Raw genomic sequence first — 15,405 nt, 5'->3', positions numbered from 1 at the left:
AGGAGTTGGACTGGATGATCCTGGTGGGTCCCTTCCAGCTCAGGATATTCTGATTCTTTCAACTCCCCACTCACTGAAACCTCAGCACAGCTGTTCCAGTGCTGACAGAGCAAACCCTTGGGGCACACGAAGGGAAGGAGGTGCCAGGAGCTCACCATAGGTCTCTGCTGGGAGGGGCCTGGCATGGCCACCCCGCTGCTCGTGTTCACAGCCTTCTTGGTGAGCTGGATGTAGACGTTGCCGTGGTCCTTGGACACCAGGCAGTGGTACAGGTCATCATACCTGACCTCCAGGAAGATGGCATCGCGGTCCGTGTAGTCCCCGCTCTTGAGGAAGTACACGGCCTTGGAGGAGATCAGCACACAGTAGCTGTCGATGTTCTCCACTGCTATGAAGCTGCAACAAAGGAAAAAACAAGAATTATTAGCTTGGAGCTAAAACCAGCAAACTAACCCATGTCTTCACCTGTTTTGAGTGACCTCCAGGAGCGTGTCAGAAGATGTAGCAGTGTAACCATGTACGACTCATCTGTGTTTAATTTAGGCAGTTTAAAAGTGGAGCTGACGAAGGACCCTCTCCCCTAGTTATAAAAAGATCATGCTGTAAATCAAATATTAGTGCTAAATGCCTGGCAGCCAGCTTTGGGCATTACAGGGGCACATAAAAATGTCCTTTGACAAGGTTTAGGAAGAATAATTTCCTTGCAAGTCCTAATGCTGAAGCTTAATTGCAACCAACTTCAGTTCCAGAGCTGCTACGTGAAAGGTGTGCAGACATTTATGATGGGAGCATTATCCTTGTCCACACTGTAACCCTCCTGTGCTTCCCTGGTCCCCCTTCAAAACACAAAATAAGTTGAACCTGCTGCTGGGATCAGTAGCAGAAAAGAGAAATTAGCTGTTTAACACGGGGTGAGAGGTTAAGCAGCAAACAGGTTTCCCCAGGGAGATTAGGCTGAGTGATGAATAGGAAGAGGGAGAGAAGAGTGAGTCAGGAATATTGAGAGTTATGATGGCTGAAAAGGCTGGGGTGTAAAAAAACAACCATAAGAGATGCAAAAGTGCAATGGATGTTGCACACACAAATGCTTCTCCCCCACTTCTGATTTACTACTGAAATGAGCCTCATTAGTGGGGTTTTTAAATGCTGAAAAATTCAGCAACTTGAATTTGAAATAATAACTGGATAGAATAATGGAGTGCTAAATAGAGTAATAAAGCTCTGCCAACAGCCCCAGGGTTGAAGCACTGTAAAAGGAGGATTCTCCTGCTGTCAGGCAGGTTCCCAATCCCTGCCTTCTGAACCACTGCTTATCCAAACCTGAGTGCTGCTGTCCTCAGACATCCTGCAAAACACTCTGCTGCCTTGGAAACCCAGGGAGTTTGTCACTACTCAGTGTTTTTGGTGGCAGAGAAGCCTCTCATCTCCAAACCCTCCCCTGGCTCTGCCATTTAAGTAACACTGTGCACAAACCACTCTGAGCTGTAGCCAAATAAACCCATAGCTATAAATGGAATGTTAGTAGCCAAAAATGTGGCAAGAGGTCAGGTCATGGTTTCTTTTTGTGGTATGAAAGGGTAGCTCCAGCAATTTTGTATTCCCAGTCCTCTCAAAGACACTGTTCTGCACTGAACTTGCCTCTCCCTCCTCACTCCCCTCACACTGAGAAAGGTGCCCCCACCAATTCCAGCCCACACCATCATCTCAGTGCTGACAACCAGCCTAATTACAAAGGGCCTGTTAGAGCTCTGCCAGCTCTACCCTTGGACAAAGCTCCAGGATAGGATAAATGAACTGTGTTCCTTTAAGTAAAACAAACTGGGAAAAACCCAGGGAATTTCAGCTCAAAGGAGCCCAGGTGAAAGACAACATTAACAGAGGCCCGGAAACCAGCAGCTGCCCCGCAGTTTTCTACCAGAGTTCAAACACTTCAGGGGAAGGTTCTGCCTTTGAAATTAGTTAAGTAGGATGGAGAGTGACATTTTTTATGAAGTGTCACAGAAAACTTAATTTAGACCCGGAGCAGCACTACAGCTGCAGGGGAACAGCCTGGCCAGGCACATCAAACACCACAGGGTTTCCCAGAGAGCCCGGACCCGACGGGGTCACGGTGCCACTGGGGACACGGGGACATCCACGGGGAGCAACTGGGCACCAGCAGCTCCTCCAGGGTCCAGGGGAAGCACCTGGGCAGTGGGACTGCAGGGTTGTGTTTGCTCCATAAGAACAACAGATGATGTATCTACTTTCCCAACAAGACTTTTACTGGTGTCATGTATATATTGTGAGGAATGGAAACAGAGGTCAGTGATTTAATGGAGAAGCCCAGAAACATTAGCTAATTTGTAGTTCAAGCTCTACATTTTGTTCTGAGTTTGAGTCATGCATCATTACCCCTCTGCTCTTGCCAACTGTTACTTTCTTCTCAGTGTCTAGCTCTCAAAACAGGTATTTTTAAACTTTTCAGATACTACTGAAAGATACAACTTTTTAATTTTTTAAACCTATCTACACTATTAAAAATATCTCAAATTAATAAAATGAAAAATTAAATGAAACATGATCCAGTAGAACAAAGTAGAAGCAACCAGATCTCTGGAGAATTTGTGGGGTTTTTAACAACATCAGGAAGTAATTACACAATATTTTCCAGAAGTGAAACAGCGAGCCTAACTGGAAAAAAATGTGGAAACATTTAGTTAGAACAGTAGAGCAAGGTATTAAACCCCCTTTTATGGATTTAACTCTGAAGGAAAATATGCAAATAATCAGGTCTTTAAATGTGTTTCTGATTATGATACTAGGATAAAAGTCAGAGGCATAATTTTGTACTTATTTTCCATGACAAGAAACACTGTGTTCCTGCTGAATGATGTTCCTGATGGCAAGAGTCACAGTGAATGAACAGTGGGACTCGATGACAAAGCCCACTGCTTTGCTGTGGATCTTTGTTGGTCACAAATTGCTCTTTCCATTCCCCCTGCCTGAGAGCCAGCCAGGCACAAAGACCCTGGAATGGGATGGGAACAGGATAAACCAAGTGTAAACTCACAGGGCCACAAGAAAGTGGCAGACTGCAAACTCTTCCTCACAGAACCTGGAGTGTCCCATGGCTTCAGACCTGCCCAGGGACACTGGGGACACTGAGGGACCCTGCTGAACTGGCACCTCCCTCTGCAGCTCCACCATCAGCAGTTCTGCCCCTTTGCCTTGGCACAAACCTTGATGGGAGACAGAACAGTGTCTGACACTCCCCACTGACCCAGCTGAGCAGTAACTGTGGTGGAGACCAGTAAGGGATGAATGCTGCCTTCAGACCCCCATCCAACAAACTGACCTCTCCTGTACAATCATGGAATCATGAAGGCTGGAAAAGCCCTCTAAGATCATTGAGTCCAGCTGTTCCCCCAGCACTGCCAAGGCCACACTAATCCATGTTCCCAAGTGCCACATCTACTTCTTTTAAGTCCCTCCAGGGATAGGGTCTCCACCACTGCCCTAGTGCTTAACAACCATTTCCATGAAGAAATTTTCCCAATATCCAATCTAAACCTCCCCTGGCACAGCTTGAGGCCATTTCCTCTCATCCTGTCCCTTTGTTCCCCGGGAGCAGAGCCTGACCCCCCCCCCCGGCTCCCCCCTCCTGTCAGGGAGTTGCAGAGAGCAAGAAGTTCCCCCTGAGCCTCCTTTTCTCCAGGTTGAGTTCCCCCAGCTCCAGATCCTTCCCAGCTCTGTTCCCTTGTCTGGGAACACTCCAGCCCCTCAATGACCTCCGTGTGGTGAGAGCCCCAAATCTGAACGTGTGTCTGTGTGCGTGAAGCAGTTTTAGCCCCTGTTCCCCACAGACACGACAATACAAACGGAGCAGTTTAAATGGCTGTGTCAGTCAGTACTCACAACTCATCCTGGATGTTGTCTGTCAGCTTGAAGAGCTGCTCCTGTCCCTCTGCTTGGCTCTCCAGGTAGCGGGGCAGGAGCCCCTGGGGCCCCCGGCAGCACCGCGGCTTCCGCACTCGCTCCGCCTGCGTCCTGCACGAGAGACACAGAGGTGACCTGGGGCAGCCCTTTGCCTCCCACTGACACCTGTCAGCACACACAGCTCTGCTTATTTTGAAATACGAGGTGTGACAAAGCCTTCAAAAATCCAAGGTCTTCACAGACAAAGCATATGGATCCTGTAAGACCTGCTCTGGAAGACGTGGCACTGGGTGGTTCTTCATCTCCAAGAAGTGTCTGCAGTGGCTGAAGGGCAGTGGCTAAATTAATAGGAAGAAGCAACCTGAACTGAGTCTACTGTCTGCAGACTTGGGATCTATTTATCAGCAGAGCTTTACTGATTTGACTGTTTCTTCTCAGTGCTCTACAGAAAATAGAAGTATATCAACCTAGAGAGAGCTCACACTGATGGACAGTGCCAGTAGACTGCAAACTGAAGGGTTGTGGAAACAGGAAAGTGCAGTTAAATTAAGGCAAAAGAAAAAATCCTCATTAATTACCATCTCCATAGCAGGGTTTAACACACTTTACCTTTCTGAGTGTCTATTAAAAAATGGCAATAATAAAGGCACACACTTGAGGGCTGACAGACATCAGAGGTCAGTATTGGCCACAGCACTGCAGGCTTGGTTCCTCCCTGAGCAGTATTTTGTTAAAAAATAATACTCTGAATTCCTTCAAGCTCCTGGAACGCCCTGCCCCTGAAGAATTGTGTTACAGGCTGCCGAGCCCTGTCCCTTCCCAGCAGCATCACTCTGGGGCTGCTCCCTGCTATTTCATCCCTCTTCCAGGCTACTGCTGTTACTGATTTCCCAGCCAAATGCACCATTTTGGATTAGTGCTCTCTGCTTCCTATCGTGACTCTTTGTAAAGACCCTGCACGAGGAACTGCCTCCAGCCTTTCTGATCCAGAGACCTGGGCAAAGTCCCACAGACCATCACCTTTGCTTTTGAAGCTGCCTAGCATCAGCACACAGAGCATTTGCCTTCTGCTCCTTAGACTTCTTAGATACACCTCTCCTGCCCCTTGGGTTTCTTGGATATGAGCAGGATTCACCTGTACAGCACTGTTGTCTTTCTGAACTTACACCAGAAATGAACGAACGCCTGCCTGTTTTTACCTATTAAAACTCTTACAAATCAGTAAACCAAAGTATGTGTTTGCCTCCATGAATTGGAAAATGTTGAGGCAAAGTTCCAAAGAAATTAAAGAATTCCAACCAGTGTAATTCACATCTTGCTGCTTGTCCAACTTCTTAACTTCTCAAAGCAGGAAAAGGGCAAAATATCACTGATCCAAGAAGCCTCCATCAGCTGTTAAACCTCTCTATGCCACCCACAGCTTCTACTGACAAGTCTAAGGAGTGTCTGCAGCATAAGGTGGGTTTTAATTAACTATTGGCCAGTCAGTAACATTTTGCTGAGACATTTCCCATCCTGCTTTCAGGAAGGTTGGATAAGCAGCCCCGTGGGAGTGAGGAGCAGCACTGTGCCGTGGGTTTTACATGAACCATCCTTCAGATAAACACTGACCTATGCCACCTTCTCTATGTTCTGTGGTACCTCGAGAGGAGTGATCTGAAGCACTGCAAGCAAGACTACCCTAAAAGTGGGAATAAAATAGGGCCTTTTAATCCCATAGGAACTAGAACAACTGTGAACACTGGTTTCTAATACCTGGCTTAAAGCAGGTCAGAGAGGAAGTACCAGTACTACAAAGGTACTGGGCACCACAGTGGGTTTCTGGAAGGTTTGGCAATTCTGAGCTGTGGTTGGTTTTAGGGTTTGGTTTTTGTTTTTAAATGGAAGAAGCACTTCAGAGTACAAGTACAGTGCTTGCTGTCCCTCCATGCTCAAACATTCATCCTGGTGATAACAGATCACTCCCATCTCAGTGATAAGGTCGGCAGCTTTCCAACCCAGTGCCACTGGTTCCAGCCTAAACTGCTTTGATTTAGTCCATCACCCCCTTGGCAAACTGCTCTGTTTGGTCTGCACAGCTAAAAACATTCCACACCACTTGATTTTTTTAATCTAAAAATTTGTTCTACTGTCTCAAGTTACGTTCTGTAAATAATAAGCAACGCTGATGAAATCCCCAAAGCTGCAGATTTGTAAAGCAGAGCGAGTGGTGGTGCCCACATCTGGGTCCCATTACCCAGGCACTCAGCAGATCTGCTGATTCCTTTTTAATAAGCACACAAAGGCAATACAAGGCAGGAATGCCCTCTCGTCTGCCTGGCACAGCAGGGAGTGGTGCTGCTGGATGGAGCCACAGAGGGCTTCCAGAGGGTGTTGGGAGGTTGAGGCCAACCAGAGCTGTGCCCTGCTCACAGCTGAGCTCTGGAGCTCTCATCCAGCTCACTGGGCACACTGGGAACCAGTGCACAGCCTTAACTGGAGGTTGAGGCCAACCAGAGCTGTGCCCTGCTCACAGCTGAGCTCTGGAGCTCTCATCCAGCTCACTGGGCACACTGGGGCCAGGGCACAGCCTTAACTGGTTGGTGTTTGCTCAGCAGTTCACAGAATCCTTGGGGTTCAGTTGACCAGTTTTAAGCCAGAAGTTTTGTAATCAAACAACACCACCCCACTGATGAAGGAAGTGGTCAGGTATTATTAATTATTTACCAACTTAGGTTGAGAAAACTCTGTAAGAGACATCACAAGTTTTCCAGAATCCCCTGTCCTTGTTCCTTCCCTCCACATTCATCCCTACCAGGTACCCACCCCTCAGGTTCACACCACCAGGTCTGCACATGTGATTCCTCCAGAGGTGCATAAATACACAGTGGTTTTGAGAACAGGAACTGTTACTCATCTTTGAGGGTCTTCTGGACCTAAAAAATTTCCCTGAAGTGTACCCAGACTGCCCTGACAGAAACCTTAAAAATAAAATTCAGAAGGCATCAAACTGTGTGTATCAACAGATGCTGGTCTGTTAAAACAAACCATCCCACTTCTAAAATGATTTAGAAATTATTTACAAATTTACATCTTTCAGTTTCCTCAGTATCACACCCAGAATAATTATTCACAATGAAACAACTTTAGGAAATGTAGCAACTTCTCCTGAGAGAAAAAAACAAGGACAAACCCCATGACCGACACATTAATCATTAGACTTTTCATTTAAAATATGTATCTGGGGAATCTCTCATCTGTCCTCTGGGTAAGAGAACAGCACTGGCAACTACAGATCTGTTCAAAAACCCAAACCTGAGCATGGACACCCCAAATCCTGCACAAACAACAGCTCTCAGTGCAAGGAGATGGAATTCTGACACCTGAAATTAATATTTAATGGACCAGGCTCCTCACAGAGACCCCACCTGCTGCACCACCTGCCTGCAACCAAACCCCAGGGCCACACCTGGGTGTGCCCCTAAACATGGGCACCTTCCCAAGGGATCCTGGGCCCCAGGGCTCTCCCCCACACTCTCTAGGAATCATTTCCTTCAGCCAGACCCAGTTCATGCTGCCAAAACTTCAGCAACCGTCACCAGCAAAGGTGTGTTCCAGTCTGACCACCTTGTCAGCCCAGCCCAGTGAAGCAGTAACTTACTGGTTCTGGTACAGCTCAAAATCAGTCAGTGTTTCCATTGTAAACTTGTTTTTTCAGGTTTGCATAAAATTTATTGCCAAAAGCCTGCTCTGGGCTGTAACCTGGCATACTGACTTCCAGCCTGGGAACAGTTTTTATCCCCTTGTAATAATTACAAACCAACCTTAATTCAAACAAAGGAAAATAGCAGGTACTGTAAGAGACAATTTTCAATAGCTGCTGGCTTTTTCAAGAAATAATGTCAAACTCTTTCTTACTCGGCTCTGGGGAAAGTCTGGTTCCTAAATATAGGGAGTGCTTTGTCTGAGGGGACTTCAGTGCATTTCAGACATTAAAAGTGACTTAATCTGATAAGGTGATTCTGTGATTCTATCTTCTATCACAAAATACACAACTAAACTACCTGACACACTTGCCGGAGTTCCAGACTGACCTGCACCTGCAGCCTTCCAATGGGATCACCATCCCATGCATATGAGGTCCATGAAATGCAGGACAGTGCTTGCATCAGACGTGATGTGAGGACACCAAAGAAAGCACACTCAGAAGTGCCAGAGCCAATTAAGTGCTGAACAATGTCTGCCTTAAAAACTGAGCTCCAAACTGAGCCATCACAGCCACCAGCTCCTGATGCTGCAGCTGTACCTGGGGGGCTCACAGAGAACAAAGGGGAACAGACGTGTGCCATGTCTGGCAGGGGCTGTTCTGCACAGCACACCTCTGCACAGCACCAAAAAGCCACAATTGCCACAAATCTTTTCTCACTGGTGCACTCACTTTGGTTCACGTGCTGACCCCCTTGCAACGAGCAGGAACGTGCCCTGAATTTCCTGAGCAGCAGGAACAGAGAGCAGGATTTCCTGGGCCAGGTCTCAGCATCTGAGATTAGGCCTTGGGCCTCATCTCAGGAAAACCTGTGGCAACCTGGATTCAATGTTCCCTGGTGATTCTTATTTCAAGGGCTCAGTGCACTTGCCTCCTGCCCCATGCTGAACTTTGGGGTGCAGTTCCCAACAGGCAGGTCATTGTCTGATCCCAGAGATCCAGCACAGCTCTGCCACGGGATTCACTCCTCGCTTCCAACACAGATGCTGTGAAGGTGTGTTCAAATGCACACACGGTGCCGTCAGCTGAGTGTTGGATTTGGCATCAGAATGTCTCTCTTAGATGCAAGAATGTGTAAAATCCTGGGCCAGACAGCTCCCTGCTGACTGCAGATCTGAGGAAGCTCATGTGGGCCGTTGATTCCAGCGAACGCATGGAATATATTGTGCTTGTTAAATGTGTTCCCAAAATGCTCGTTTCAGGCAGAAACATGCAAATAAATGGTGCCTGGGGTTAAAACCTCCCACTTACAGTCAAATCCCTCCTCTTTGGAGGGATCTCCCAGCTCAGATGCTGCAGACCTTTAGCTGACCCGACGTGCCTTTAGGAGGATCCAGTGTGCTGAAGGAGCAACTGTTTATCATGGAGGTTGTTCCTGCCAGCTTCTTGGAGATGGAGCTCTTCTCCCCCTTCCCTCTTCTTTTGTACACCAGATCAAAACCAAATTGAGAGCTATTCCCTGGGTTTATGGCTGTACACAACCTCGTTGGGCTCCGAGTTCAAAAGGAAGTGAGGTTAAGAGACATGACTTAATTATGGCATCCATATTACAAATCCAACATGTGCATAAGGTGTATGTGTTTTTATTCCAGACAACTGCCTTGCACTGACAACAGCCATACTCTGGGCATCAACCTCTGGCACTTCCTTACAACCCCCCTCTGCCTGGAACAGCTGTGTAGCAAAACCCACACTTTTCCAAGCACTTTGCCATCACCAAGCTTAAGAAGTTGACAAAACCTAACACTGCCAACTCAGCTCCCAACTCCCCCACACTCTTCCTGTGTGGATCACAGGAATGGCTACAGCTGTCACCTTAAAGTTTCCTGTCTCAAAATTATGTTGAAAAATGCTCCCATTCACCTTCTGACTCGATGTAAAAGATTCTTAGCAGGGATTTCCTGCAAACACCAATCTGGAAACAGGAGCTGAACATGCCTTAGTGAAACTAAAGTGCCCAGGCCATTACACTGCTGAGCCTCAGGGCACTGTGGAGGGTTTGAAATATTAAATCCTGTCTGCTGCCAGGCAGGGCCCTGTAGCAGCTGGAGCATTAGTCCTGTGTCTGTGCTCATAAAATCCCAGACTGGTTTGGGTTGGAAGGGACCTTGAAGCTCAACTCACTCCACCCCCTGCCACGGGCAGGAACACCTTCCACCATCCCAGGTTGCTCCAAGCCCCATCCAACCTGGCCTTGGACAATTCCAGGGAGTCACATTTATAACAGTCCCATCAAACCCCATCCATGCTGGCCAAGCAATATCCAGTTGTAGTAAATGCAAACATGGTCACTTCACTTTGAGTGTAAAATACTTGGAGTATAACAGAAATGCTTCCACACTGTACTCCTGCCTTTCTGGGAAACCAAACCCACTTTGGGGAAGAAGAAACCAGGGGCCCTGCCCAGCACCAGGACAGTGACTCTGGGTGTGCATGAAGGACTGTGTGAATCAACTCTGATGACTGGATGTTTTTTCTCTTTCAGACCCTCCTTTTATACTTCTCAGCTACTACAACTGGGGATGCAACAGGCACAGCAAAGTCCTCCAGCACAAACCTCACCCAACAAAAAGCTACTCGCAAGGTTTTGTTTTGATTTTTAAAGTTCACAGATGCAAGAACAATTCAGATAGGCTGGCTGTACTTACAAAACTGATAAAGAGCATTCCACATGTTAACAGCAACATTAGGTGAAAAAATTATCTATAAAAATACCAGCCACATGCTAAATGAGGTGACATCAAGGCAATAAATAGCTCCATCTGTATGAAAGAGTTTGCAGAACAACCCAGAAGACGTCCCTGAACAAAAAAAGTAACTCTGGATAACGGCAGCGCTGAAAAAAAAAGCACTGTGTTGGATTTTTTTTTTTTTGGTTAAAAAAAAAAATAAAAAGATCAGTTTTACATATTTTTCTGCGATCACTTTATAAATCTGCTGCACATTAGAAATCAGACACACATGTATGTTTTCCAAGCACAGCAAGTCGAAGGTTTACATTTTAATAGCGAAGTGCCTATTTCTGAATGGCAGCAGTGTACATTACAGGCAGTGTGAGAGGGTTAAACAGGACAGCCTCGACTCTTTATAAACTTTTGCCCTCTGGATATGTACTCATTGGCTGCTGTACAAGACTCGAGCTGTATTACACGCCTTAACGATATGGTTCAACTGTCGGTCAGGCTCGGGGCTGGCGCGGGGCCAGACCGCAATCAATGGGACACAAACCTCCCCCTTTCAGATCATCACGAAGGCTCATATTATCTCCTTTTTGTCGTGCTGGTTAAATTTATGGAGCAGAACCCCGAAGCTGCATTCCTTGGCCTGGGCCGGCCCACGCGGGCCTCCCTTTGTTTGGTACTGTAAGGAGCGTGCTTTGGAGGATTGCGGGGTTGTTAGTTCAGGCACTGACTGTTTGCTCATGACTGAAATGAAAAGAGTTCAGGGGAAGGGCAAAAGGACAGCACAAGTGTAAAACCCCATCCCAGCAGGCCCTGGGCTCCCATCTACCGGCTCCGGAGTGGGACTGAACACAAAACCTCCCGGTAATGACAGGGAAAAGTCTGTCTAGTAACAGGTAAACAGCCCTGAGAACACACCTCGCCCTGAGCTCTCCTGCTTTTCAAGTAAGCCTGTAATTGCTGCATGAATATGAACCCCGACTAAGCTGGCTTAAAGCACTGCTCAGAAGTGGTATTAGTTTTAAAGCAATGCTGTATCTCTTGGTTTGAAAAGAAAACCTGTCAGTGCAAACCCGACCGGCTGCACGGTTTAATATTTCCACTGTTTTAAACACGGGGAGTAACCTCAGAGAACCTGCTGCCCTGATATTTAGGGTGTAGCAAGGAATTCTAGTAAGGGACAAAATGACTGGAAATACAGCATGGAGAGAAGATCTTAATTTTGTCTAAAATGGGTATTTCCTACATCTTTATATTTGGTCTGAGGATGGAAAAAGTCCATCTCTGGGTATGCTCAGACACTCTCTACTCAAAGCTGATTACTGTGGTAATTAAAGGGCACTTCTTGATGCAGGTTACAAACTGAAGGATGTGCAGAAACCTTTAACATAACCTCAAGGCAAAATCACCAGGAGTGAAGGCAAATGGAAAGACAACTCGACAGACTCTATTCCAAATCCACACAAGAGAAGCAAATCCATACACAGAAATCCCAAAGGACTCTCCCTGGTTGTGCAGGCAACAGAAGGTGCCCATGGACTCATTGTTCAGCACACAAAATATCCACACTTACCTCCATCCCTGTTAAGACTAGTAAGACATTCCCAGGAATGGCCCAGACCCCTTGTACCAGACTTCACCCCTCTGGCACCAGCAGCAGCTGTGTCAGGCCAGGAGGTCACACTGGGGAGCAGCTCCTGCCATTTATGCCTTAGAAATGAGTAAATAAACAAATCCTATACTCCTATTGCACTACACCAGTTTCATCCTTCCTGCTATTTTTATGAACTGAAAATCCTAGAAAATGGGCCAGAAGATTATGAAAACCCACAGAATGGGGATGAGATGTCTGTCAGTCGTGGGGCTCGAGCCCGACAGGTTCTCTGCAGAACTCAGGACATTCCAGCTGGTTTGAATAAAGCTTTTGTTCCTTCCTGAGGTGCAGACGCTCCCACCTTATCCCACCTCGTTCTGAGCAGGCAGATCTGTGAATGGAAACTGCAAATAATTTATGGCCCAGTCTTTGATGAATTTGTACTTGGTTCTGCTGATGCTAATAAATGAATATAATATTTTTTTTCTTTTCCAAAGACTCTCCAATTCTATTTTAGGAGGCACCACTGCAGGCTAGTTAAATCAGCAGCTCTCTGGAATTGTTTCCACCCAAAACAAGTGCTATACAGAATACTCCAAGACAGCAGCATCCTTTAGCAGAGATTCTGTGATCTAAGAACCACATGAATACCAGAAAACATGCAACAGAGTAAAAGGTGTTCCTTTTCCCTTTTGGCCTTGGCACCCAAAACCTTTGGCTGAAATAGAAGATAATTAGACAGAACATGCAGGCTCTAGAAATACAGATATTTCCAGAAGACATAAAACTTTCTCCCTGTCTAGCTGCATTCCTTTGAGTTAACAGCTAAATACTGTGAAGTGGGCACACTGAAGAAGAATTCCACTTTGTGAAGCAAATGCTTCATGTCACGCTAGGTTTAAGTAGTAGAATAAATCTGTGGTAAATCCAACAAAGGATTTATCAGCTCTTTTCAGAAGGAAGTTCATAATTACTTCTATTTCTGATGGACTACACCAGGCCAATGACAGTGCCTTGGATTTAACCAAACTGGAAAACATTAGTCACCTACTGCAAAAGTCTGTGTGTCCCAAGAAACTTCTCCATGGCCTCCAGACATGTTGCACTGGAAGGGAGCAAGTACTGTGACCACAGTGTCCCTTTTCAGCCATCTCTCTTTTCACACCAGACCAGCCTAATACAACACAACACCTTTTCCTCACTACTCACAGCTTTTCCAAAGCAGTGAGTGCCCACAGTGCCATCAGGCTGGCTCTGGTGCCTGCTCTGAACCCAGCCTGAGCAGCAGTTTAACCCTGGCTGGGCACAGCTTGCTGGGTGCAGCACCTTTCCCCAGGGCTGGAAATGCACCTGCCCTTAGAGATGAACTTACCAAGGCACACGTAAATATTTTGGGGTTGTGGAGACCACCACAGTAAGAACTCTGCATTCACTATCTTTATGAAACTGATTTGTTGCTATTAATGAATGGACATCTAAAGAAAAACACAACTTCACATTTTATGCTCAGGGAACTCCTCAGCATTGCTCACGTCAATGTTTTCCATTTTCTCCATCAGTCCTCCCCTCACAACATTCCCTTCCAGAGCCTCTCTTCCCTTGACCACAGTCTGAAAGCATCCAGGGTGTCCTTCTGCCCTCAAATGTCAACTTAAATACTAATGTTTTAATGGGAAACCATTCTTCCTCACAGAAGAGCTGCTGGGATTTAGGATGACAGCCAGTCCCTCAGAAACCTTCCCTGTTTAATGCCAACAGATGTGTCACCAGTGGTGAACCCAGTGACTGCAGTTTTCTTAAGCCAGGTTTGTGTTCAGTTTAATACATTCTGTCACAGCAAAGCAAAAAGTTACATAAGTCTTAACTAAAGGTTTAGCCTTCCCTTTTGGAATTTAAACCATCTACAGCTTCTTTGCTAAAAGGCAGGGTGCACAAAACCCCAGAGGCACAATGTGAGGGAGCTGCAATGAACAGCCTCAGCAACCTGAACCCCTGGGCTTGGAAAAGGGTCTTTTACAAACAGGTAAGGGGGTTGTTCTGAGGTTTTCCTCTCTCAGCCCCTGCTGCTCCAAGTCTAGCTCATAATCTCCAGAGGCTCATCAGTGTAACATATGTAAAGTGTAAGACCTGTATGATTAAACATTGCCTAACCCATAATTGCTTATTTTTCCCTTAAACCTCCTATTACATAAAAACATTCCTATAGAGCAGATGTGAAAAGAACCACATCTATATAATATTAATGAAGGATTATGTTGCTGCTGTAGGTCCAAACACTGTGGTTTTTACTTCCACTTCTTCCAAACAGTTAAACTGAGTCAAGGTCAAAAAAGGGGACAAAGACAACCAACTCTAGACAACTGAGTGCTCCAAATATAAATGGTCTCTGGTATTGCAGACACTTAGAAATAGTCTCCTGGAAACATTATTCAGACATACAGTGGGTATTTGCAATAATGCACAAAAAAGTGTTAAGAGTTTGGTACCTGCTGTAAAACCAATCCCACTCAACCCTCTAAAAAGGAAAGGGAGAGGGATATGTCAGTGCAGAGTTTGGATTCTCCAAATCATCTGGACTTTTGCTGGTCACAAGCAATGGACAATGTATTGTTCTAGAAACTGACATTTTTATACATGTGGCTTTAGAATTATAGGCTTTGCAATAAAATATGATTAAGCAAACTCAACGTTTTAAAGGTTCATCTTTCTTTTACTGCATCCTGTGGATTAAAAAAACCCCATGAAAACTACATGTATCAGAGTTATTTTCTTCAGTCATGCATTGCAAATTCTGCTTTATTGTGAAGAACAGAGCCTGTGCTCCCAAGGAATTGTCCTTCAGCTCTTTGTTCCAGTGGGGGAAGGCAAAGGGAACAAACTGTGAGATTTCCAGCCTGTCAGTGCTGGAGGAGGGCACAGAGGAAAAACCTGCTCCCTGTATTTCTTTCTCACACACAAGTTCTTGGGTTTAACTCCACTCTCCTTTATTTCTAAAGTCATATCCCTTTCAAAATTATATTTTTATTTCTTGAAAGAATAAGTTTTATTAATTAAAGATTGACTTCTTTATGATTAGCCACTGTATGAGCATGTAGAGCTTCAGAAGTGCAGTGAAATGTGGGGTGGAACTGCACTCCATCCTCAGTTCTCCTGATTTTAGGAGCTCCAGAAGAGTCACCACAAGTCTCAACTGCTTGAATTCCTCCCATGGAGCTTTAAGAGGAAGTTGACTTTCCCCTTAAGAAGAGTGAGCATGCAAAGCAGTCTTGACAGGATTCCACTCCCAGGCAAAGGATCACTCGAGCCCTCTCTGACAAAAAGCCCTCCTAGTTCCTTGATGTACAGCATGAGACGTGTGCACTTCCCTCATCTGAGTCATTCCTTTGCAAAGTAAAACCTGAGGAGAACCAAGAAATCCCCCCAACACATTCCTACAGAGAGCTATAGAACAGAAAACCAGAGTTCTA

General features: G+C 45.9%; 1 protein-coding gene across 4 annotated transcripts in view; it reads right to left on the bottom strand.

Moving 5' to 3' along the window:
- VPS13D (vacuolar protein sorting 13 homolog D) overlaps positions 1–15,405 on the bottom strand; it is a 93,304-nt gene that overhangs the window by 1,200 nt on the left and 76,699 nt on the right. For all 4 annotated transcript variants that reach the window (XM_064678611.1, XM_064678613.1, XM_064678612.1 and 1 more), the window contains 2 exons: positions 3,898–4,029; positions 156–396 (listed from right to left, as the gene is read on the bottom strand). In XM_064678611.1, the coding sequence (XP_064534681.1) occupies positions 156–396; positions 3,898–4,029 (373 nt within the window). The remainder of the gene's footprint in view (positions 1–155; positions 397–3,897; positions 4,030–15,405) is intronic.

This window comes from Pseudopipra pipra, chromosome 22 (genome assembly GCF_036250125.1).
Source record: "Pseudopipra pipra isolate bDixPip1 chromosome 22, bDixPip1.hap1, whole genome shotgun sequence".
Classification (NCBI taxonomy): Eukaryota; Metazoa; Chordata; class Aves; order Passeriformes; family Pipridae; genus Pseudopipra; species Pseudopipra pipra.
Note: the sequence above shows the minus strand (reverse complement) of the source record. Positions and strands in the feature narration are given on the sequence as shown.